The sequence below is a fragment of the Anas acuta genome, chromosome 10 (assembly GCF_963932015.1).
Source record: "Anas acuta chromosome 10, bAnaAcu1.1, whole genome shotgun sequence".
Classification (NCBI taxonomy): Eukaryota; Metazoa; Chordata; class Aves; order Anseriformes; family Anatidae; genus Anas; species Anas acuta.
In genome coordinates, this window is record NC_088988.1 from 14,234,999 (window position 1) to 14,260,975 (window position 25,977).

At 40.3% G+C, this 25,977-nt stretch overlaps 1 protein-coding gene and 1 long non-coding RNA gene across 3 annotated transcripts; one reads left to right on the forward strand and one right to left on the reverse strand.

The window, feature by feature from the left end:
- Positions 1 to 2,347: 2,347 nt before the first annotated feature.
- Positions 2,348 to 20,841, reverse strand: LOC137861994 (galanin receptor type 1-like). Of its 2 annotated transcripts, none has more exons than XM_068693611.1 (3): positions 18,358 to 20,841; positions 16,676 to 16,741; positions 2,348 to 3,217 (listed from the first exon to the last, which is right to left on the reverse strand). In XM_068693611.1, exons 1-3 carry the CDS (start codon positions 19,063 to 19,065, stop codon positions 2,900 to 2,902), a joined length of 1,092 nt encoding a protein of 363 aa, XP_068549712.1. In that variant the 5' UTR covers positions 19,066 to 20,841; the 3' UTR covers positions 2,348 to 2,899. The 2 variants fall into 2 exon arrangements, with proteins under 2 accessions (XP_068549712.1, XP_068549713.1); XM_068693612.1 differs by lacking the exon at positions 2,348 to 3,217 and adding an exon at positions 13,308 to 14,571.
- On the forward strand, positions 5,875 to 9,095 carry LOC137861995 (uncharacterized). Its single transcript, XR_011099991.1, has 2 exons — positions 5,875 to 5,955; positions 8,888 to 9,095. It is a non-coding gene; the product is annotated as an uncharacterized lncRNA (long non-coding RNA).
- Positions 20,842 to 25,977: the final 5,136 nt, after the last annotated feature.

The following is a 25,977-nucleotide window of genomic DNA, read 5'->3' on the forward strand; positions in this document are numbered from 1 at the left end:
TGCTGTTTCATTGTATTAAAGAAAAAAGCATCATGTTTTCTGCTTGTTTTTCATGCGGGCTCTAGTGATGTATGCTGTCTGTACTGCATTAAAAAGAAAAAGTAAATGTCTCCTGTGGCAAGGAAAGAAAGTGTTTTGACTCACAAGTTCTATCATAACAGAACAGGTGCATAAGGTTTCTTTTGAGTATAATGTCATTGTTCTCTTCTGCTTTAAAGCAAAAGGATTAAAATGAGGCTGAGGTTATTTCATATCTAGCTGCTAGCTGGTATCCATGGTAAATAATCACACAAAAAGAGTATTTTAGCTCTGATTTATGTTGCGGTGACTTATCACAGCTTCTTCTTTTAGTGGATGTTTTTTCCTCACACTGTCCACTTTTTCAACCTGTGCTAAAACTCAGTATGCAGGAATAGAAAGCTGTTAGAAGATTGCAGCAGAATATCTCTAAATCATTGGTTTCAAAGCAAATAAGGCACTGGAGCTACTTGCATTCTGAGTATGAGAGTAAAAAGCATAGAAACAAAACTAGAAATTGTGCGCATGTATTCTGTTCAATTCCACAGCTAAAGGGCTCTTAGGAGAAGTTACAAACTATAGTAAAGTTACTTTATTCAGTGGAGAGCTTTCAACTTTCTAAATTAGGTGTAAAAACATTCATATTTTTGACCCATTCATTGCATAGACTACTTGCCTAATATCTGAAGTTCATTCAATTGCAAATCATGCATTTCATGCACCCACAAGCAGAAGTATACTTAGTATGAGCAGTAAGGTAAATACTTAAACAGAAATTTAGGGGTAGTGTGTAGTATAATTTACAGAAAATCCTATTTCCATTTGATGCATCTAGGCTTTGTGAGATTTTCTGAACTGCTGAGAAATAGCTTCCTTCAACTGTGGACACAACAGTTATCTTAAATGAAGTAAACTATTAAACTCCAAGGGTAAAAAAAAAAAAAAAAAAAAAGTAATATTTGCTTGCTTGCTTTCAGGCTGACTGCATTTCAAGTGTCATATAATATGAATCTGATGTAAGACAAGGCAGTTTTCAAATCCATAGTACTTCACCATTTTAGCATAAATACCGAGTTACTATCTATTCCACTGAGTGTCTTCCTCTTATCAGGCAGCTGGTGATGCCAACTGTGATTCTCTGTTCAATACACAGAGTTGCCCTTTTAAGTTGGAGTGAAGTTTTTTGCTTAGGAGTTTGGGTGTCAGACTCCCTGGACCCATGTTCTCACAAATACACAAGACTAAATCAAACAATTAGGGCTAAATTTTCGTAACTGTTGTAGATATGTGCTATAATTCTTTAGCTGGAAACTGTTAGTAGCAGAGCAAATAGTGTGACTGATTTTAAGTCACGCAGCCTTTTTGGAGTTTGTTTGATTCCTGCAGGAAAACAGTTCCGAAGAAGTTAAATGATGTCACGTAAACATAACCTCTGACTCAGGATCCACAGTCAAAACTGTCTGGCAATGTTCATTCATAATTAATGCATCCACTTATTTTTTATTGGTAACTAAGTGGCACTGGTGATAAGAAATTATATTTTTTCCTGAGTTAAAATGTGGGAAAGGAAGATGGGAGGAAGGTTGATTTCTGATCAATTCACCATAAAATCAGCTTATAAAAGCTAATGGTAGTATTACTGAGGTATTAAATATACATGTTAAAAAATGAATGATCGGTGTACTATATATGTTATAAAAAATTAATTATATATCCTCTAATGGCCATAACAAAAGACATTGAAGATGTTCTACAAGGTTACATTTGCATATTCTTGTTAAGGTTTTTAGATGTATAATTTTAGGGTAACTTCTATAACCCACTTTTAAAAATTCTGCAACAGTCTGTGAATCTGGAATATTATTACAGTGAGTCCCATGCCAGGTCATTCTGGATTGAAGCACACAATAGAAAATCAAATTAAACAACACAGTGAAATTATAAAGGTCTTTCAGCTATATGCTTCTTAAATTTGAAGTAACATGCACTTTATATATTTACAAGCAGTAACTTTAAACTCAGCGCAAATGCTCTGAACTGATTGTTGCTAGGGCACTGTTGATCAAAACAGTTTATCAAAAAAATAAAAGACATTTTGACATTTGTATACTAAAGTGGCCAATAAAAAGCTTTGGGTAGATATGCTCAGAGAACACAAACATTTACCAATAAAGCCTTTTGTAAACATTACTTTCAAATAAAACTGCAGTTCTTTTAAGCGTATATTGAGAAATCTCACTTTCCTACTGTTGTTCACAAAGAGATGGTTATTACAGCCTGTCATTAGCAGCAGCGATTACATTCAGGAATACACAAACATTCAAATCCTGCTATATGCAAACTGATACAGAGCCACCAAACGTAGACATCTGCATCAGTGAGATGTCGTGTTTTACTACAGAGTAAGTAAATACTATAGCGAAGCCTTCAAAGAGATTTAGAGACCCTATCACAGCTAGTGAGCTAATATTGTATGTAGCTCACATATGGTAAAACTCTTTTTTAAGGAAGAGACATGTTTGATGTCGTTTTAGCTAGACTTTAATCAAAGTTTGGTTAAAGTTTGGCTTCTTAGCGCTGTCTCTAAATGTCATGTCACTCACTGTTCACATCCTAATGACAGTCTACACACACAATTGTTTATTTGCTCTTTTTATACCTATCCTTACTCCACCTTCTGTGTAAACTCACATATTAGCCTGTATGGGCATAAAAACAACAGCGTATGAGTTTTATCTTAGAGGTACTGCAAGGACATTCAGACACTTCTGATGTAAATAGCCCAGTGTCTAGTAGCAAGGTACCTAAAATCCCTCTGTATAACTGGTCTCCCCAGACACCACCTTTCCCCTCCTTCCTGAAACGTTTTTATGAGCCATGTTTACACATTAGTGGTGGAGTGCGTGGTGGAGAAGTTCTCCATGCGTATTCTGACCAGCTTCTCAGGAGGGACTGGCCTCAGGAAGAACTTGCAGTTGAAGGCCTGCCGACAGGCCTTGCGGAAGTTTTCTGAGAGGAAGGCGTAAATGATGGGGTTGATGCAGGAGTTCCCGTAGGCCAAGCAATGGGAGATGATACGGAAGGTGAAGGAGACGTTGTTCAAGGGAAAGTGCCCGAACTCTGCCCACATTGTGATGATGTGGTGCGGTAGCCAGGACAGCAGGAACACAGCAACCACGAGAAGCACTGTCTGCGCTGTCTGGAAAGACAAGATCAAGTATTAAATTGTTGCCATGCTCATGTGAGTCAAGTGAGGCAGCATGACCTGCAATGGTGACCACTGCCAGGTGGGCAAACTATGACAGTATGAAAAAGGATGCTAAAAAGCAGCCTTCCTCCCTGTAAAAACAGAATTTTGGCTCTCAGTTTTTTTCTTGGGCAACTAAAGACAGTGGAGATAGTGCCCATAAAACCTCAAACAAGAAGTTTTAACTAATGCTATCCATGTTACATGGACAAGTTGAAATAATATTCTCTAACGTTTGAAGGCTGAGGAACATTAAAAGTATTGAAAATAACCATAGGGGAAAATTGTCTGCTTGGAAATAGGCCACTGAGAGGGGCAACAGGGACACCTCTGCATTTCTGAGGAGAAAAATTTATCCAGGAGCTTCTCTCTTATGGGTGAAACAATAAAAACCACCAACCAATGTAGAGAGGCTTTTAAAAAAATATATAGTGCTCTTTTGTTATTAATATTACTAGGATATACTCCTAGCTAGACAATATGCCTCTAGGATCCCAGCTTGCCTGTGGGCTGTGTGCTGGGGATGTGACCCTGCAGCACCAGCTCTCCAGCTAGGCCATCACCCTCACAAGCCATTGTTTGTCAGCACCATGTCAACTTTAAACTGAGGTACAATTTTCCAGGAAAATGTTCCTGAAAGTCATAATCCAAAAGAACGGTTAAAGAGAGGTGAGCTATTGACTACAGCTGTGGTGGCCTCTCACAACTGTGGCTGGGGAAGAGGAAAGAGAGCTGAGGCGATGCCGCAGGAGGGCTGCACAAAATGGCGGAGCAGCATGAGGGCTTGGCTACCTGAGTGGAAAGGGTAGGGGGAAAGGCAACCAGGAGCAAAGGTAAGTAATGGGAGCTGCTTGAGTTATTTTGGTGTGAAATTTAGCTGGCTCTTTCTTGGGGTTTTGTTCTTGTTGATGGGAAATGGTAGTCTGGGGAGAAGGGCTTGGGCTGTGAGGAGCCCAGGTGGTGAGAGGGTTGAAGGTAAAGACTAGCGTGTCTGTATTTTGGGGCAGTGAGCTAAGGCTGTCTGCTGTTCCAGAAGAGGAGATCCACACCAACGCAGGAAAAGTCCTGTTCCCCATAGAAACAGGACTTATTTTAGTTATAAAGCTAAAGTTGAGGGGACCTGCCAGATGCATGCTAAGAAGTAACTTAGCCTTTACTGGAAAGGCGTATCCCCTTTTGAACAAAGTCTCAACCTGGTATGGCTAGGGATCTGTCTGACAATAAAAGTACCTACTTTTTTTTTTTTTATTAATATTATTTCTTCTGTTCAGAAGTTGTTGAAGAATATGAAGTATGACTTCCACAGACTGTAAGTTACAATTAATTGAATCAAACTATAACTCACCTTCCTGCAAGTCCCTGAGGCCTGTGTGGACAGTACCCATGTACTCAAGTTTAAGCATCATGAGAGGGTTGCTTTTCTCTCACTTTCTACTTGTAGCACATGCAGGGAACACTGAGCAAGGCCCAGAGAGCCATTAATGCTGTTTTTGTTTCTTTTTTTTTTTTTTTTTTTACCCATTCAATTCCTTCTTCTTGGAGCATTGTAGCAGATGCACAGCAGGTGACTTCTGTCCACTCCCCTTGCCTAATTCTCAGCAAAATGTGTGATTTTCAACTTTAGTGTTTATCATTTGTATTTTGTCACTTAAATAAATACAACATTTTGGGAATATGCAGATATTATCCTTCTCCTAAGAAGAATGTGAGTTGTACAAGGAAGAGAAGAGTGTTGAAGAAAATTGAAAAGTTGGGCTTAATTTCAAATTAGGGTTTACAGCCCTATAGGTCTAAGCTAATTTTTCAGTCAGTAACTCCCTTCCATGATTTCAGGTGAACAGGATGCAATTACTTCTCTACAAGAGAGATAATTTACTAGTGAACAAAAACTTATTTAATCGCTGTGTTAAAACTTATAAATAGAAGCTATAAAGAGTCAGGGTTACGTATATAAAACACCTAAGCTGGAACCTCTTCTAGGAGAAGGGAAATCTCTCCCTGCCCCACAATACAGCAAACAAAATAGCTGCTGAAAATCTCCGTATCCTTCTGACTTTTCTGTAGCACTACAACGGTTGGCATGACTTGCCAAGTTAAGTACATCTCCTTGGCAATATTTCAATGGTGACTAAGGTGGCAGGATAGAGATGGGCTGAGGAAGATAATTTTTTGGACTTCCATTTAAATGGGAAAACATTTCGTGACTTGCACTTGTCTCTATACTCTCTGTGTTCTTTGGGTGAGATGGAAACTGCAACTTGTTTTAGTAACTATCTAAGGCACGTGCTTGACCCTGTGTGAAGAGTAATATGAGGAAAACAAGGAAATTATTCAAAGAGCCACAGAACTAATGAAGCTGGATTTCTTAAGGGATCATGTTGATTTCTCTGGTACCCTAACAGACAGTGGTGGTACAAATTAAATATTTCTCCTCAGAGTATTTGCTGTATTTCCCTTGTCAGTGGCACTTCAATAAAAACATAATAAAACTTCTCTCCTCTGGAGTCTACTTCAGAGAGTTTTTTTTTTCTAGTTTCCTATATCAATGAGTTAGGTATAGTGTTCACGAATGTTTATTGGCTAACAGTAGACTCCTCTGCTGCAGACTAACTACAAAGATCATGTTCTGAAGTTGATGGCAGTATGCTCCAGGGAAGAGCGGAGTGGCAATACTTCATAGAAGAAAGAAGGTAAGGTGATTAGATCTTGGTGTGTAAGGTCTGGGATCATAACAAATGACTGCAGTCCTATACATAAGAACCTATGGGAGGCAGTGCTAAAATATTTATAAATAAGTATTAAATGTTTATAAACTGGCTTGTTGGAAGGGGTTGGAGATATGGGGCAAAATTACAAGAAGTTCACTTGTCTTCCAGATTCATGTTTCACCTTAGTAACAGCCCTATGCTGCTCTTGAAATTTCATAAGATTGTTTGGAATTTAAAATCCTTTTTATTTTTTAAACATTAAAATACTTCAAAACCAACTTGCAGTTCTAAGAAAATGTTAAACTTATGTGTTCAGATATAGGTCTTTATTAAATCTATGGTTAATGTCATCTAGTCAAATGGAGTTAGATCAGGACTTTCATATTATTTGGATCTTCCTAAATAGTAGCATTAAAACCTGCAGAACATGAGAGGACACTAGAATTATAATTGCTGTTTATAACATACATTTAATCATGTTTTATATTTGAATGAATCGCACTAAAATATTTCAAGTATATTCTGCTTGCTCTGACAGTAATAAAGTGGGTGAAGGCTAAAGGTGCTTTCTTGGGAACTGTTGTGTTTTGTTGTTGTTGTTGTTTTTTTCCCTCTCCTATTTGTTTAACCCTGCAGAAAAGTCAACTGCATGATAAGAAGTTTTTTTTCCTGTGTTGGATAGGCAACATCTTTCCCCTGTTTACATAGGGCCTGCAGCAATGATCTCCTGCAATAAAAACAGACAGTCATTGAAGTTGAAAAATGCTTTTGGATGAGGGCCAACAGTGTCACCTTTGCTTGCCTTAACTGCATTAACAAGCCAGTTAAAATCTGTTAAACTCTAGGAAGATGTTGTTGTATCAGATCAAGATTTCTGTGCAGATAAGAGAAAACAGTTGCTTATGAAACAAGTTTAAAAAAACATGGGGAGCAGGGCGTTTTCTGCCAAATAGATGTATCAGGTAAATTTGTATTAATTTTGAAAGGCCTGTAGGTTCATCTGGTACGTGGCATATTTTGGATGCTTCCTTGTTTTGCATACCAAAATGCTCTGTCTAACATATTAGGTGACAAAGCATGTTCCCATGTGAGTGTACAACCTTTGCTCTTGAACTCCTAAAAATTGAACCACGCTGGGAACCAGATGCTGTCCTTGGTAATGTGCTGGTACAATTGGAACTGAAAGACACAGAAGTGGTGGCCTTGTGGGGTCTAGCTTGCTTACTGTGGTAAGATGGGTGCTAAAGAAATGATGAATAGCAGGTACCGTTCTTAACTCTCACCAGCATTAATGGTGCTACTTTTTTACCCTCTAACAATGTTAAATAGCTTCGGCATGTTACCAAGGCAACCTTTTGTAGCATCCTTCTGCTTAAATTAGGGGGCTACAAGCATTGAAAGATTCTTTTGAATAGGGGATATAGACCTAGATTCTTTTTTCTTTTTACTGTGAAATGGCAAACCATGCATTCAGCATAGGGATGGATATTAAAAACGGATTTGCAGTCGCTGTGTGTTAGCACAAAGCTGTTTCTGAGATCCAGCTACCTGGGATTTTGCAAATGAGAATATAGACAATAATATCAATAACCTACATAATTCAGGACTCAAAGAACCTGTTTTGGAAATGGAACTTTTGTGTATTTTTTCCCCTCAAATTAGGGGATATGTGGCCCAGAGAAGAAACCGAAAAAAAAACATTGTTTTACTTTTAAGACAGTAACAGTCTAAAACTAGTGCTAATATAGACTGTGAACAGCTGCAGAGGATGGATCCAAATCGCTTGTGTACAGTTGGAGTTTGTTCAGTGAGCTGTGATAATTTGCACCATTAATGGGTTACTGTTGGTCTAGCTCTGCCCAGTTAATGCTAACATTATGGTTTGTTTCTGAAGTCTTAGTGGGTCCATAGAAGGCATGTACAATGGCCACCGCTGGATTATTTAACTGACTCTTATTAATATTTTGCACTCTTAGAATTCTTTTGAGAAGCTCCATGAAACAGCTTAGTGCATTATTTGTTGTACAAAGAGAGTGTTGAAGCTATACAGTGAATCAATGGCAGAGTGGGAAATAGAGACTGGGGGAAATCATAAATGTTTGTTTGTCAAACAGATAAACTTGTTGTTTCCCCCCTTAATGTTTCTGCCACGCAGGATTGCCTAGAATTTACTCACTTATTCTTCTGTTACAGTCATATGTGATCTGACCCTCATTTATAGATTTCCCAGGGTTTTTTTTACCTTTGATTTTCTTCAGCCCTGAATGAGCTATATCTTGCTTTTAGTCTTCCCCTGTCCTTCAGAAAGTAATGCTGAAACGTGTTTAAAGACCCCTTTTTAGGGAAGTACCTAATTTTTGCAGGATAATGAAGTTTTTAGCATTTAATTTTGATTTTGGAGTTGTCATTCTTGATAAGCTTCTAATGAAGCTGTCTCAACTTGTCAAAGGCAAAATGAAGATTGAAACATTTGGTTCATTACATGGCAAATATTCCATGAGCTTTTTTTTTTTTTTTTTTTTTGTGCAGAACTACCTGATGCATTAGGTTAATAAATAGTCTTGAGATAAAATATACAATGGACAGAACAGTCTAAAGGTAGAAAGCCTGTCACTTCTCTCATCTGGTCTAGACACAGATATTTTTTTTTTCAGAGCTGATCAGACTATCCATTTGTACCTCAGCCAAACAGAAAAGGGAAAGAACATTCAATGAGGCTTTTATTGAACAGTATGTTCTCACTAGCTTACAGAAAAACTGGGATTCATTAGTGGGACAGTTACTGTTTTCTGAATGTGGTGGAGGTTTTTCCTCCTTTTCCACAATTTTGAAGAAAGAAGCATAAAACCTATGCCTCTTTTTCTGTGCTGTCTCATTAACAAATAGCAACTCTTTCTTTATTACTGCTTTGCAGGAGGACTGGGCATATAATGAACTGGACTATGGGTCTTGCTTCCCTTCACTCCTCTAAACTAGTTTAAATTAATAATATACTGCTGTGATGCCAAAGGCAGCCTTACTCCAGCTAGTGCTGCTTCTTCACACCATACCATACTTCCTCGGCCATTGTGTGGGGGCCAATACTTTTCTCCTGACTTGTAATAAAAAGTCATAAAAATGTTTTCTCTGAATTATTTTATTTTGTTATGCTTATCTCTAGCTTGCATCTTTGTTTTCCCTGATATTTGAGAGACAGTTGGTACATGTTTTTATTGCCCAACATTTGATTTGTGTAAGCTACTGGGTGTCAGTCATGGCTATTTATTTTATATGTGTATACATACTATACTTGTGGTGAAAGCTTGGCCAAAATCTAGTGACCCATGGTGCTCTAAGCTTTTACTTTTAGATACTACACTGTGTCAGTACCCAGGAAGGATGCATGGCTCAGCACAACCTCCTGATGTACTACTGGAGGTACTTAGCAACTTCTCCTGATGAGAACAATTTTTGCAGCCCTAGACACTGTTATCCTCTGTTTTCAGAAGAGAGAGATAACAACATTTATTTGCTCGGTCTCTCTAAGCCAATGTGCAGAAACTGTCAGTTTTTTCTCTCCTGGTGTCAGGTTCTTCTCTACTGTGTTCACAAATCTGACACCCACTGATGCATTTGTAAGCATCCTTTTCTGCCTGTCAAGTTACAACACTAGAAAGGTACCAAAGCACAATTTGAACTCCAGAAATATGCTTATAGCTTCGTGATAAACACACAAGGTTTCAAACAGGTGTTTCAGAAAAATCCATATCTAGTCTTAGCCAGCTTAAATTTTGGACAGCAGCTTCCTCTGCTTCAAAACAAACTCATTTGTTACTTGTTTATGAAGCACTTCTCACTGTCCTCTGGTCTTTCTTTTATTACTCTTGAGTGTAGTTCTAAAAACAGCACTGAAAGTGTTTTTTTTTTTTTTTTTTCCTCCCCATTGTTTTTCCCCTTGTGGTCAGAAATGGCAGTTGGCTGTCACGAAGAAGAGGAGAGATTGAAACATATAAACTTTCAGTTGTAATCAGCCCATTTTGGCTACTTCCTAAGTGGTGAACTCTTCATTTTCCCAGTAGCTTGTTTGCACTGGTCTGACTACTCCCCTGAATGTCTCTGATTTTGTGATAATGCCGCTAATCCCCTCTGTTGATGCTCTTGATACTGACTCACTTTGTATTCAGAAATGCTTATAAGCATTATGATATTCTTATTATCTACTAATTGGTAATGAAGCACTCTATTCTTGCTGCCCTAGGTTCTTGTTAGCAAAACAGCTTGCAGGATTTCAGTTTTGGTTAATATTTTTTGTTAGATGGATCCCAAGATCTCCCATGCTACTTTTCTGTCCTTAGCGTTGGTCATGGTTAAACACTGAACATCACATTCATTAAGTCTATATGAAAACCCACTGGCTGTGTGAATAGAAGTCAAATAAATAGTTCAGCATGTAATAAACACATTTCACAAGCATATAGGAAAGCAGTTGCAGTGAAACTTTTGTCTGCCTCTCTTGACCAAAATGCTCAAGAATACCCATCTACCTTGAAGGAATTCTGTACGTTGTGCCTCAAGCTGTGGTATGACCTTCAAAAAACAATGAACTTGTGTGTAGGTTAAGTATAGGGTTGTGAATGTATGAACTGAGGAAGACAATAATCTTAGCTTCAAAGAGGGAGATGTGTTTTAAATTGACTATTACAATTTTGGAGCAAGATCTTGGGTTTATGTGTTTTGTGAACACATTAGCTCAGTTCTTAAGTAGTGGCTATAAGAGGGAGAAATAATTTAAAAAAAAAAAAAAAGGAATAAAATTTTAGGAATTATTATGAGAAGAAGAGAGAACAAAAGAGTGTTTTCCCACCAGGTAAGATTGGTTCACCTTTCTGTTGTAGCTAAAAATAAAATAATACTTATTTGTTAGATTTAGATGTTTCAATTGGCCTGTTAATTGGAGCTTCTGACTTTTATTGCCTCTAAAGATTCCACAGCTCCTACCTTCCTTTCAAGGGACCTTGCAAAATAGCTGTGAAATTCACAGCCTCAGAACTGTTTTAAAGCTTGACAAAGCATTTCAGATTGTTCTTTAAAGATGTCATAGGACAAAACTAAGTAAACATTGAGGAACCCTGGGGTGCCGCAAAAGCCAGTAAGACACCACAGGGCCATTTCATGATCAGACTAGACCTTGGTTTGCATTCATTTCCATTATTAAAATGTTATTTACTGCAAATGTATATTTGGAGTTCCTAGGGCTGGGTTCTCATGAAACACTTTTTCAACACTGTCAGATAGGGAATCGTTAACTTTCCTTGGAGCCAAAGACTTACTGTGCTCTTCATTATGCATACAGGAAGTAACAGGACTGAAATGTATTTTATTTTTGATTGAGAGGTGCACAGGATTTCCTAGCACGTTGTCTTGCTGTCCTGCCTCAACAACAGATTAACCAAAATTACGAAGGGGACTCCTGCAGTATCACACCATTTCAATTGTAATGTTGGCAAGCTTGTGCAGCTAGCAAGAAGTTAAATGGAGAAACTGGCACGCGTGCCTTTTTTGCATGCACAATCTAGCTGAGACAAATGGAGTGGCAGTGCCACCCTACTTCAGGTGTATGTGTCAGAGCTTCTCTTAATTGGGCAGGTAGCTAAAAACTGTAACAATCATTTTAACTTTTGAGGTGATTTTGTTTCTTTCCTCAGCTAACTGACAGTAGGCATGTGTGTCTGCGTATGCAGCTCTGCTCTGTCCTTGCACAGTTGGTGATCCTCTGCTGGATGCAGGTACCACGCACGAAACAAGCCTGTAGGGAAGGCTGAGAGCGCTGCTGCAGCGGCAGGCACAGGAAAGCCATGCTGTGCTTGAAAAATGCAGAACAAAGAAGTGGAGGAAATAAGCAAGAAAGTTCTTAAAACAACAGATTTCTAGTAATGTAGTTCATTGTTTGAGTTCTGTATCCTAATTTAGAAAAACAAAACAAAACAAAACAAAAACAAACAAAAAAAACTTCAAAGGAAGAGGTTGAACTACAGTACTAAAGTACTAAGCATGTGTTCTGTTAATGTACTCTGTATGCTTGGATAGAATTAAATTGATTTTGCTGTTGCCTTCTTTGCTGCAGCAGTACAACTCGGAAAGTCAGGTGTATGCTGTCACAACGCCGGAACTGTCCAACCTGTGTGATGATCATCTTTTTAGAAGCTACCCTAGGTTTGCATCTAGCAGGTTCTCTCTCACCTGTTCTGTAAATGTTAGCCTTATCCAGATTCACAGTTGATTTGGCACTCACTCTATGGCATTCACGTTGTTTCTAAACTGTTTTATCTTGGAAATAAATATTCTATCTTGAGTCTGTATAGCCCAAAGAAAAGGCATTACAGTTTCTGGAGCTCATGGCAAAGCAATTTGTTTGCAGTGGCAATGCCAGCATCCATTTCACCGGCAACTCTTGTTCAACATGGATTTGAGGTCTGCAATTTGATTTTCTGAACAATTTTACTCCCCTATATAGCCTAGATGAATGTAGTGAGGTCTGTACAAATAGCTGCTTGCAAAATTTACTGCTTATCTCTTTAAAAAAGAAAAAGAAGACCACACTCCAAAGCCATTCCCTTAGGGGTGGAAGGAGGATAAAAACTGGTGTGTTTTTTTTGTCCTGTTTTCTTGAAATTAAAGGAATGAAGTAAGTGCTGAGTGATCATAGTTCCAGACTGATTTCATCTGTGTACCAGTATGACACTTTGTTTTCCATATTAGTGTGGTCAAGATGCACACTGAAAATTACCTGATTCATATCTGATTATTATCACCTCATGTTGAAAGATCTTGTTTTCATGTTTTGGTGGATCCAAGGTGGTAAGGGCTTGGCCATTGAAACTGCATGTGTTTCATAAAGCTGAATGTTTTGTATTTGCTAAATTAATTTTTGAAACATGGAGCAAGATTCACTTGTCAAACATCTGAGTGAAATAAGCAAAAGCTGGTTGCTTTATCGTTAAGGTTTAAGACCAAACAAAACTACTTGTCCCTAATAGACCAATTAAGTACATATGAAGGAAGCTAATTTAACAGAACTGCCATGCACATATGAATTTTCTATTAGGCTCTAATGTGAAGTGTTCTTAAGAAAATCTGCTTTAAATGATTGACACGCAGTGTGTATCGAGGATACTATGAAAGCACATCTGGGAATGGAGCGAGTCTGCAGGCTGCACAAGAAAGATTCCTTATAAAGAAGAGAAGTAAACAAAAAGTAATTGCAGTAGAGATGTCAAAGACGCTGTTCGGCCTGCAAAAAAATAAATGAGAAATTTCTCAACAGAAAGCTCTGGCAGGAGACAAATTGTGGAAGATGTGTGTATGTATGTGGAGGGATGTATTTGATTCATTTTTTTTCCCTTTATCTTGAGTCTAACTGCCATGAGGAACAACAATCTCAACCAGGTGTTCCAGAATTATGGCCATAGAAATACTTAAGGGGAGGGAGGAGGAAATGTTTTGACATTAACTTGTCTGAACAGGCAAAGTCAAAGGTATTTTTTATGATCAGACCTCTCAGTTGTATCTAGTCAGGAAACTGAAAGTTGAGGAAACTGTAGATCTGTTTTTCATCTAACTCTACAGGTCAAATCTGGAAACGATGCAAGCAGATATATTTGAAGAAATGGGTATGGAAAAAATAAACAAACATATCTGTAACTTCAGTGTTTCACACGAAGATGAGACCAGTTTTTGACAATTGGTAGCATTCTCTTCAATTATAGGAAAGAAATAGGTATAGGGCCATTTTTATATAGGTAAGGAAAAGACAGAAGTGGAATTTACACCATCTAAAGCATTTCATAGAATCATAGAAAAGTTTGGATTGGAAGGGACCTTTACAGATCATCTAGTTCCCTGTCCCTGCTATAGGCAGGGACACCTCCCACCAGCCCAGGCTGCTCAAAGCCCCATCCAGCCTGGCCCTGAACATCTCCAAGGATGGGGCATCCACAGCTTCTCAGGGCAGCCACTGCCAGTTCCTCACCACCCTCAGAGTAAATAATTTCTTTCTAATATCTGATCTAAATCTGCCCTTTTTCAGTTTAAAGCCATTCCCCCTTACCCTGTTACCACACTCCCTGACACTCCCTTCCCAACTTTTCTGTAGGCCCCCCTTAGGTACTGGAGGGCTGCAATGAGGTGTCCCTGGAGCATTCTCGCCTCCAGATTTAGGGATTAGGGACGTGTTGCTAATGTTCCTGAGTTATGAGATTATTCTATGCAAAGAACAGTGCTTCTTAGCACTTTATTTGCTATAGCTGAAGTAAACATAAGCATCAACAGATCTTGGTTGCCTTTTGTCATGGTAGCTGCTGGGCAGGCTTTGTTCATATCTTTGTTAAGCACACAAGACTCAGTGCAGATAAAAAGCAGAAAGTAGTCAACCTGCCCAGAAATGACACTCCTGGTCTTCAAGTTTTAATTCACATTGTATCTGTAGCAGTGCCAGCATTCAACAGCAATTCAGAAGGCAGAATAAGGCATGGTATTCTTCAGTGTAGCCAGCCGCATGTAGGCTTGGTGGTTTGATGTAGAAGGCAATACGCAGCAGCTGATTATTGCATGATTTATTGCCTTAGAAAATGTGATAGAAAGATTGTTTGTCAGAATCTGCTTGAAGTGAGATGAGCTGGACTAATAAAATGAATCTCAGTAAGGCTCAGAAACAAGCGAAACAAGCAGATGAGCAAAGTATTTGTAGGGCTTTGTATGTTTACTATGTGAACTCAGCATCTGAACACAGAAAACAGGATCAAAAACACCCTAAGGGAGAGCAGAAAATATCAGTGAAATATGTGTGTTGTGTATTATAACTTCTGTGGTCTTTGCAATATTGTCTCACAGCGTAGGAGTATCAGCTGAGTTCTAACCTTACAGGCAGTGTGAGTGCAAGGCTGATTATGGATTGATACTTGTATGTGTGTTACCAACAAAGCTGAGTGTATGTAATGAAGTCATAGAAACTAAATATAATCTATAGCTAAATCTATTTAGGATTCATTGTCATAAAAGACTGGAAAAATCTCTGTAACAGCTCAAAATCAACTAAAACCAGCATAGAGCAGACTAGAAAAACTGTAGCATAATATTACAGAGGATATATTTTTCTATTGAAAGTATATTTTTCTATTGAAAACCCTTGACTTCTGTTTGAGATGCTACCACAGCATCCAGATTGCACAGTTAGCATCCTCAAGTACATCTGCTTTTTCCTAAATAGGATGTTCATGAAGATATCTGTGTTGATCAGCACTGTACATTCTTGTGACACCTTGGCTGCATGCAAATATTACCTTACTCAGATTAGTTTTTCTGAGGTGTGCAACAGGTGGCTGTGTTATGTTTAGAGAGACCTTTTGGTTTCCAATGTAGGAAGTCCCTTTGGTGGAAAAAGAAATCAATAGAGGTACAGGATCCGGTTATGTTGTTGTATAACAGCAGTATGCTGGCAAATCTGGTACCTTGAATTCCTCATCTTGTGAGTGATCTAACTCTACAGGGGTGAGGTGTGTGTGTGTGGGGGGGGGTCCAGTGAAGAACCCCCTGGATGCAGTTTGTTATGCCCAGAAGCAGGTTTGGGTTTTAATACTTCTGTAGCTTCATGCAGCTGTGGTACCAGTGTCTGTACTCCAGCCACCCTTCACCTGGAGTCATCAAAGCCTGAAAGCTTTGATTTCTGTGTCTTGCACCTTTTCAATCAAATGTCTGTGTTTGCTGTAATAACCCTCATTTTGGTCATACAACTGTCTAGTTTCCAACTGTCCGGGCTGAGAGCAAATCGAAGCTGTGCCTCATCATTTCCACTGGCTGTCACATCACCTTGGTGGCATGCACGCTGCTCATCTGGGTTGTACGGTTGCTGTGCCACTGGCACAGACTGTGACTGTCCTATCAGCAGGTAACGGTAGGGCCCTTTTACCTCCCACCTGTGACCAGCCAGACAATCTATAGATTCACTCATTACTGTACACACAACAATTATAACTCTTCTGACTGAAATAGTGTTTTTTCTTTTCATGACAGATAAATTTTATGTTGCATTGCTGCTCTTGATGAGTTTTGTTACCTAAAAACGTCTCTTAGTTATGGCTTATTCACTCTAAGATTCCTACATTGAGGAAAAAAAAACAAAAAACTATCCTTAGTATTTTTCTCAGTTAATTCTTGTAATTCTGCTTATTTCATACAGCTTGAGCAGGGATAAGCTGATGTTTGACTTTCAGAGAGGTCAAAGTGCCAACCAAGGTCAAAATCAACCACATACTAGATGCAAACCTTAGAGATCTTAAACGCAAACTGCAGCAAAACTGAGGTACTGCAGTTTCAGGGTTCTTCACGTGTTTTCCTTTTAGCTTGCTGAAGTGTGCTCAGATGCCTAGATCTTCTAATAGCCTGAATATCTTTCTGCCTGTCAATGTAAAAACATTGTACTTGTGGGACTTCTGTTATAGCAAAATAAATCAAAAGGCAGTCCAGCGGACATGTGTGTAGAGATCAATAGAGCAACTCAATAATGGCCTCACTTTGTACAGTGTCTATAAAGATATAACAACTTGTCAACATGAATTTGAACTCAAGCTGAAAGACACAAATGACACTTGTATGTGAATGGAGCTTGAAAAGACTACTAGTTATCTTATAAACCTGACATATCAGTGTACAAATCAAAGATGCTTACCTTCTTCTTTGATCTTTCTGACTTCTTAGAAATGTTCTTTACCTTCGTATGGAGGTGATATAGAACCTTGAAAAAAGGAGCAATACATTGAATATGAAATTTAATTGTATATGTTAGTATTGAACTTCTTGAATGAGCACCAGACGTTAAAAGAATTGCTCTAGCATGACGTCAGGGGTCAATCTGGTGCACTGAGATTTTTAATTCTAAGCTCTCCCCAGTTTTCTTCTCAAAGCTTGTTTCTTGAAGGAGAAAATAGCAAGCTTTAAGAAGACTTAGTTCAGCATTATTTAAGAGCTCAGCTGACACTATGCTGAAATCAAGAGGAGACTTTCCATGGATTTTTGATTTTTAGATTGTGTTTAAATTATCCACATTTACTCTCTGGGCTGATTACTTAGAAGGACTTAGAAGGACAGAGAACAGGCTGCCAACGCTGTACCCCTGTGTGACTGCTTTGCCACTCCTGACTGCAGCACTAACAGCTGGGGCAGTCAGAGTGGGTTCTCCTTTCACAGGGAGAGTCATAAGAAATGTTAGAGCCCTGTCAGGAAATTCTCAGTTAACAACATTTAGATTAACCTTTAAGAACCTGATTATAGCACAGCTGTAACCTGGCAATATTTATACTTTGGCCTTTGCAGGTAAAAGGCTAAGTTTTCTAAAGCAGTTAATGAACAAAATAAAGCCTCTATTAAATGCAGCTCCCCTTCCATTTGTTGCTGTGCTCACTAACAGCAGTGAGGGGAAAAACAACAGGAGCCAAAGGGACAGGATTTGTGAAGTCTAGTGGGTTTTTCCTCTTGTGACAAGCAAGGCCTGAGATGTAAAGATTTTTAGCTTAAATCTAAGTGCCTTGTCCTGTCCTTAGCACTGACAATACTAAAATAAATCAGTGTTGAAAGTATCACAACTTTTGATTAAACAGACATGAGCTTAAATTCCAGGAAAATATATTTTTGTTCAGGGGAGTTGACATGCAACTGACTAGTGACAAGGAAGTTTACTCCCTAGCAGTCACCAGGCACTACACAATAGGAGATTAATTCAAAAGTCACAGAAACTTCATTCTGGAAGTCCATCATAACGGATAGATTTACTGTCTGCCTCAAACATGCTGAAGATCAGTAAAAGGAGAGAAAAAAATTGAACAATGGCAATTCCCAAGAAGAAAGGAAGAAATTCCCTGATGAAGAAAACTTAAATCCTAAAATATCTTTCTAGAAATCTTTGCAAGACACAAAGTCTGAGATTTGTGTCAAAAAAAAAAAGGCAGCAATGTCTCTGATACTAATTCTGTATACTCTGCACAGCTTCATCCTCCATGGTGTTTTTCTCTTGCATGGAGCAAAGATTTGTTATCAAGAAAGGACAAACTGAAAACTACAAAAATCCACAGGAATCTTTAGTAGATTTGGGTGTCAGGCTGGGATTGAACTTTCATGTATTTGCTTTGTCCCTGAATAGAAATGTTTTTCATTCCTCTTTATTAGATGGTGTAATTTCATTCTTGTTTCCCTCCCCCTGTCCCAGAGAAGCATCCTATTCTAGGAGGAACATAGGAAGCACTGTGAATGCCTTATTTCTTGGCTGGGTAGCTTGCATGTGTGAATCTAAGCCACCAAGAGGTTGGGATTGATCCTTTCCTCTATCTGAATATTACTCACATCCCTCTTACTCACCTTGGCATAGCAGCAGGTGATGAGCACCAGGGGCAGGAGGTATCCCACCAGCAGGATGGTAACCTTGTACGTCTGCTTGGCCGTTGATCCATCTGGCCAGTTCTCCCAGCAGAAGGAGCTGTTGGGTGCTTGCTGGTGACCACTCACAAGAGCCTGGTGCTGGGCCACGGGGATGGCAATGAGTAGAGACAGCAGCCAAATTATACCCACGCCGAGGGCAGCGTTGCGTTTGCTGCGGATGCCGGATGAACGCTTGGCGTGGACCACGGCGATGTACCTGTCCACAGACATGGCCACCAGGGTAAAGATGCTGACCAGCATTGTCGCCATGGCCAAGTAGTGAACCCACTTGCAAAAGAAGGCACCGAAGATCCACTCTGGAAGGGAGTAGATGGTGGCCTGGAAGGGGACGCAGAAAAGCAAGAAGGAGAAGTCTGCAATGCTCAAGTTCAGGATGAAGATGTTGGTGGCACTGCGTGATGGGCGTCCCCCAGGCCGGAGACGCCCCAGAACAACCAGCACCAGGGTGTTCCCCACCATTCCCAGGAGAAAAATGAAGCCGAAAAGCACCGGTACGATCACCACCTCAGGGCCACCTCTGGTTGCTCCTGACCAGCATGGTGGGGCCCCTGTCTGGTTAGTCTCAAGGCTGCACTTGCTGGCGTTGGCTCCAAAGGAAAGCGCGAGGTTGTCTTCCTGCTCCTCCATGAAGCCAGGCTGGTTGGAAACCGGGGAGCAGTCGCTGCAGCCCTGACTGCTGTGGGGCAGCTCTGTGTTTGCTGATGGTGGCCAGAAGCTGGATGCTTGGGTTTTCCAATGCTCTGTGCCTTTGCTCAGGGGAGCAATTTTCTTTGGATGATTCTTCCAGGTCTTGTCTGTCTCTTCCAGGAACTGGCAAAAAGAGGTCTAGGAAATTGCTCTCATCCAAGGGGTTTGGTAGCTGCTGTTGGAGGAGCTCTTGTGGTACAGGAAAAGTCTGTGCCAGAAGGGCTGAGGATGAAGCAGAGGCAAAGAAGCTGCAGCCTGGTTTCCTCATGCCCCTCCTCTTCAGCTTCCCTCCCACACCAGTCCCCAGAGCTGCAGCTGCTGTACCTGCTCTCCAGCTCTGCTCAGAGCTGTGACAGTGAGAACAAGTGCTGTCTGTGACTGGAGCCCTTCAAAGAATAACCCTGGTCGGCTTTGTCTCCATACGTTACCTGTCAACATACATTACTACTCGCGAGGAGGGGGAGAACAAAGTGAAAGCGAGTTTTAACCCACAGGGATGGATTGAGCAGCATATGCTGAATGATATCCTGTGCAATGTTATAAGGAGCATCCTTGGAGCTGGCCACAGAAACAGGAGAAAATCTAAAATGTTTTTTTTTTGTTTTGTTGTTGTTTTTAAATCAACAGAACAGTATTTTGTTGTTTTGTTTCAGTCTCTAATGTGCTCATGCTAGAGCACAAAACAATCTGGAGACCAGTGATTTCAGCACAAAAGCCTGGAGAAGCCTTAGTCTCTGCAGCTGGCTTCTGCCACTTCTTTCGTATCTTTCCAAATTCCTTAGTGCCTGAACGTTCGTGGTTCTTGTTGATCTAGCTGTAAAGAAGTTCTGGGTTCAGCCCAGAAGTGCCAAGAGCATCTGCACTGGAAAAGGAAAGGCTCAGTCATGGCAGCTGTGAGCAGCTGTAATATTCCCTACCAGGGAAGAGAGATGGCCTTTTTTTTTTTTTTCCTTTTAAGAAATTTTATTAAGGATTAATGGCTTAGTCATGTTCTTGATGCTTACTTCTAGAAACAGCATGCATGTTCTAGAAGGCACTAAGCAACTTGGTTTTGATGGTCTGTTTCCTTGTGTTTCTGAAGATATTCTGCGAACTGTACAGGCAGGCAGTAGGGAAGAAAAAAGTTTTTAGGCGAAGATGAACAGTACTCGCAGAGTGATTTGTGCCTGCAGGACAGCTTCTTGCATGGAAGAGTGCACACACACACACGCGATATAGTTCTGAGGCTGGTTATGGGGCGAGATGGAAAGCAGACAGCGTGAAGGATGTCTGAGCTGCAAAGGAAAACGCATCTACCTTTGTTATGTGCCAACGAGCAGATCACCTCCGGACATGGTCCCCTCTCTGCAGCCTGCTCTGGATGCCACCTGCGCCTCTCTTGGTCTTCCGCAGCCCGGCTGCTTTGCGTCCTGTGGCACAGCATCTCAGACACCTCTAAACCTTCCAATTCCCCAAATCTTCTGTCTGCCTGCTGGGATCTGTGCCCTCAGCTCGCAGACAGCTGCTTTCAGCACACAGGTTTCGGGGACCCTGCGAAGCCTGGCGTTATAATGAAGACTTGAGTGCCATCTGCTGGTGTTTCATCTCCTTAATTGCTTGCAGACAGCTCTGACGGTTCTCGTCCTTCCTCCCCCTCAAACATACACTCCTATCATTCAGTAACTAGTTTTAGTATTTTCCCCTCGTCCTTGAGTACACATACATCCTTAAATCAGGAAGCTGAAATATGTATTTTTTTCCTTTTGTTGATATGTTGCTAGTAATGTCCCTTCTGTAATTACTATTCATGTAACTTCATACAATTTTTCAGAGAAAGCTATTGAAGGTTGGTTCAATAGTTATCTCTGTATTTTAGATCTGCGGTTTCTTGTTTGTTTGTTTTTAAGTGGACAGTCATACCAGAAAGTATTATTTAAGAAGAACCCGCAGCAATCACAGTAAATGAGTGTGCTTTTTTTTTCTCCTTATATTGGATTTGAGCAGAATAATAAATAACTACAACAGGAGTGGTTTCTCCTGCAGGGGATTTGAGACAATGCATACAGGAATTTGAGAACTGCGTGTCTGTCACCTGCAGAACAAACACAACTTTGCAGATCTGAAAGCTTGCATGGTACACTACACAGAAAATAGGCAGAAGAAAGCACAGTTCTGCTGGTGAGTAGGGAGGGATTTTAGGGTTCTTCAGATCTAAATGCATTTTTTTTCAAAGATCTCTTGAATTCTTGCAGAATGGATGTTCCTAGCTTTTCTATCTTCAGAATACAATTAAAATTAAAAATCAAAACCAACCAACCAAACCACCCTAGCCTGCTAGAATTTGTGTATTTCAGTGAGAGTGTTGTGACCAGGGGATTGGGAAGGAGGGTGAATATTCTGGGTGGAACGTGTTACTGACATGCTGGATTAGACATCCAGTAAATGAGGTGCAAAAACTCAGCTTGCTTTCAGCTGGGAACTGAGATGCTGCAAATTTGACTTCAGAAGCTGGCTGCTATGGGAGTATTCCTGTCTGGTCTTACTTGGGAGGAAATGATTTTCAGTGGTAATTTACAGGCTTTGTCAAAACTTTATCCTGGAACTGTGCTTACTGTGACATTCAAAATTTCCAGAAAAGGTAAAGGCTCTTTCTTCTGATTCCCTCTTTCTGCCATTTCCTAACTGCTTTAAATAGTCTGTTTCTGACAGTGAGAAATCCTCTGTCCTTGAGAACTCACAGCCCAAATGCTGTGGGTTGGGCGCTGACCCTGCTGAGACAAAGGACTTGCCATAAGTCAAATCCTCTAGTCCAGGTGGGTAGAGGAAATCAAGTCACTTTATTGAGTGCAGGAGCACAAATAGCATGGGAGCCGTCACATCTGACTTGTTGGCAGTGTCCGCATGGTATAGTAAAATCTGAGGTGATTCGCCTGAAATCGAGAACAAAGAATTCAGTGTGGATTGAGCCACGTGAACTACAACTTCTGCAGTTCTTTAGAAACAGTGTGTTGCTTCCTGAACAAAGACAACTAACGTTTAAACACAACTAAGTGGAAAATGGATATTCTGTAGGAGTAAGGAAAAAACAGAAATCTGGCAGACATCACCGAGATCAAGACAAATGGAAGCCAGTTGCTGTTGCCATTTGTCTGAGTTGATTCTGGGATAAATGAAAGTGTTGGCCTCATGTGCTGAGTCCCTGGTTAGCAGGCATCAGAGTGCTGTAGATGGAGGACAGCAGTGGATCTCTGTGGATAGATTGGCACAGCCACAGCAAGGAGAATAGAGGGAGAAGCCAGATCTGGAAACAAGGGTAGGGGGCGGGGAGTGGGAGGGAGAACAAAACATCAGATGCTAATGTTTAAATGGTAACATTTTTAGCCTGTTTAGGTACAAACCAATTTGTCTATTTTCTGATTGCTAATGGGTGCTTCAGCTCCTAATTATACTGAATACCAGGCATGTTGCAAAAATCACTTACTGTTTTGATAATCATGGCTCAGCTTTTTAATACCTCTGCATTAGCTCTCTACGGCTCTCGACTTTTGAGTGGAAGGAGGCCACTCAAGCCTCACAGTCAGCAGTCTTACTGTCACACTTCTCTCTCTCTCTGGAGAAAGTGGATTACATCTCAGACCCGGATCCATTTAAGGGAAAACAAGCAGGCATCTAGCCCCAAAAGTCCACTCTATAGCCCTGAGTTCAGCATCTGTCTTTATGTACTGCGCTCCTCAGAAGGCTAACTGGGGCCAAAAGGCCCTTTAGGCTGATGTGCTACATAAACACAGCTCCAAGGAAACGAGCGATGGTAGGTCTGAAGTGTCAGCACTTGGAGGTTGCAACAGCCCACTCTCCACTTGTGGTCCCAAACCTGGCTGTACCCTGGGGTGAGAAGGTGCAGTGCCCTTTATCTCCTGAAGTACAACCCCAAGTGGGGCAGGAGGTCTTGCTGCCTGCTCTGTATATATTGGCTCAAGAAATGGGAGCCCAGATTCAATTCATTTCCGACCCTGTATAATCCCTTTCATAAAGGAACTGAAGCCTACATCCCTTAGATGCACAGTTACTTTTTTTACCAGACCATCAGCCAAGCTGTATGGGGTAGTTGGGCTCATAGGGGGGGGCTATGCTGAAGTACTGCAGCGAGTACAAACATCACAGAACTAGAAGAGAAATTAACTGACTGTTCAAGCTAAGGCACTCAGTGGAGAGAAGAAGGGTTTCTGGAGTGTGACTTCTCTGCCTCATGAGTTCTATGGTAAAAAAGTCGATTTAACTAATTAAATCCTTTCACCTTTTCTGAGTGGTGTCCTGGTTTCAGTTAGGACAGAGTTAATTTTCCTCCTAGTAGCTGGTAGGGTGCTGTGTTTTGGCTTAGGATGAGAAGAGTGCTGATAACATGCTGATGTTTTAATTGTTGCAGAGCAGTGCTTACACCCAGCCAAGGATGTTTCAGCTTCTCACTCTGTCCTGCCAACGGGCAGGCTGGGGGTGCAGCAGGAGCTTGGAGGGGACAGACCCAGAACAACTGACCCAAACTGGCCAAAGGGGTATTCCATCCCATCTGGCGTCATGTTGAGCAATATATAGGGGTGGCTAGCCGGGGTGGGGGGGTCGGCTGCTCAGGGGTAGGCTGGGCATCGGTCAGTGGGTGGCGAGCAATTGCATTGTGCATCACTTGTTTCATATGCATTATTATTAGTAGTACTATTATCATCATTATTGTTATTATTATTTTCCTGTCTTAATAAACTGTCTTTATCTCATCTCATAGGCTTCACCTTCCCATTTCTCTCCCCCATCCCAGAGAGGAAGGGGGGAGGGTAAGCGAACAGCTGTGTGGTGTTTAGCTGCCAGCCTGGTTAAACCACAACAAGTGGTAAGGTTGAAGTCTCACAGGTGGAAGATTGGAATTGAACCTGTGTGTCTCAACAATGAAAACAATGAAAATGATGAAAATTGTATTACAGGAGAAGATAGAAACATCTTTTATGAGGCCTTTGAAACTGTTAACGCCCTAGGTACAAGTGCGTGAGCTAAACTGGAGCCTCAGAGGTAACAAAGAGCTTTTCTCTCTCACTTTATCTTAGAGGGCTGGACAGGAGTTTGGTAAATAGCTGCCTGGTTGGCACAAGCCTGAATGTATGCATGAAAGAGAACCCTCGCACACAGAAGGGATGCAGTCAGACAGCTGATCAAAAGGGTACTCTGCTGCACACAGACAAGTAGAGTCGCAGGTACTGCATATAAATCACTTGGTCCCTTTTGAAGAGTTTTAACTTGATCTGAACATGTTATTAGGATGAAAAAAATATTTTCTGGTGATAACTCTTTTCCTTAGGACAGGAAGTATTTCTAAAAAACTCCGAGGAGGTACCTTAGGAGATTCACAGGACTAAATGTGTAATCTGCATGCTGACTGCCCAACTTGCTTAGACACAGGCACTGAATACAGGTTGCTGTTCAAAAACTTATGGAACAGGTTAAAACTAAAGCCTTCTAAATAATTACAGCATGTACAAAATTCAGTCTCCTAAACTGTAGACATGAATGGCTGTGTTCAAACAGTTGTCTTTAAGACTGTGTCTGTAGAGAGCTTCAAAACAAAACAGAGCTTTGCCTTTCTCATCCCTGTTTTATAATGACTTATAAAATCTTCCTCCAAGGTAGAAAATGATGATAGTAATAAACAGATCATATTCAACCAGATACAGATAAAGGGAGCAGAAATATTTTGTCCAATCTTCCTCTGAGTAGTCTGCCATATAGTTATTAAAACAACTCACAATAATCTCTTTGCCAAGTTCTCTTATCTCTTGAGGTGTTTTTTCATGTTGTACACTAAGGAGACAACTTTCTGTCTAAATGCTAGAGCCTACAGTTTGCTAAAAAGGGAAAATTAAATACACGTTGTGGTAAAAGTCTTAAGAGTCTCAATAACACTTGCACACTGCATATGCTATGATAACATACATTATCTGCTATTTTTTTTCTAAATCGCTATTGTCCGTTGGGCAGACACTTTGTTTTTTGAAAACAAAAAAACAACATAGAATATCTTTTTCTTTTGCTCCCTGTCTTTTGTGACTTGAATGTTCAGTGTTCAAAACGTTGTGTTTTGTTTTGTTTATGCAGTTGTGCTGTATAGTTTAATGCTGTGTCCTACTTCAAGTTCTTCAGTAACAGGAGAAAGGCAAAACTTACACTGATTTATAATAGAGGTTTTTGATTCAGTGGGCAGTATATGCTCATGTCAGGGAAGGTTGAGTAATAATAGTAATATGTCTAAGCTGATTCAGTCTTGTGTAATTAGATTTGTGTGAGCATGTTTTTGTTTAAGCTCCATGTTGTTCCATACAGACAATCATGTAATTCAAAGCTGCTGGGGAATAACATAATCGGCATCCTTTTCTCTCCATTGCAGGAGATCTAGCTAATATGATGATTAATTTCTCAAAAATCAGTTTTACCTTTACCTGTTTGAAATCTTCAAACGCCCACTGTGTATGACCCGATAATCCAAGGTCTCATTTTTACATTTAATTTAGAAATTATCTACATTGACTATACTCCTGTGACATGAACTCTGAGTTAATTCTTCTGTGAAGAGTCTTTTCAGTATGAGATCTAACTCAGCCCTGTTGGCAGACGTGTCCAAGCTGAATGACTGATGAGTGAGATGCAGTTGAACTGTTTGGCTATCTTTGATTTATTGACTGAAACTTTTAGTTAGATTAGAAATGAAATTAGTGGTTCAGTGAACATTTTTCAACTTTAGCTGGTACGTAGTGAACAGTCTAAGCCCCATCAGCTCCTCTCTTAAGGCAATGGCAACTTGAAAACTGCAACAAATCAGAATTCAGACAGTGACTT

Excerpts from the sequence above, each read along its gene's own strand:
- LOC137861994 (XM_068693611.1), bottom strand. The coding sequence starts at position 19,065 with ATGGAGGAGCAGGAAGACAACCTCGCGCTTTCCTTTGGAGCCAACGCC. Across the intron at positions 16,742-18,357 it reads TCACCTGCTGCTATGCCAAG|GTTCTATATCACCTCCATAC; the intron begins GTGAGTAAGAGG and ends CCTTTTTTCAAG. Across the intron at positions 3,218-16,675 it reads CAGAAAGATCAAAGAAGAAG|ACAGCGCAGACAGTGCTTCT; the intron begins GTAAGCATCTTT and ends TTGTCTTTCCAG.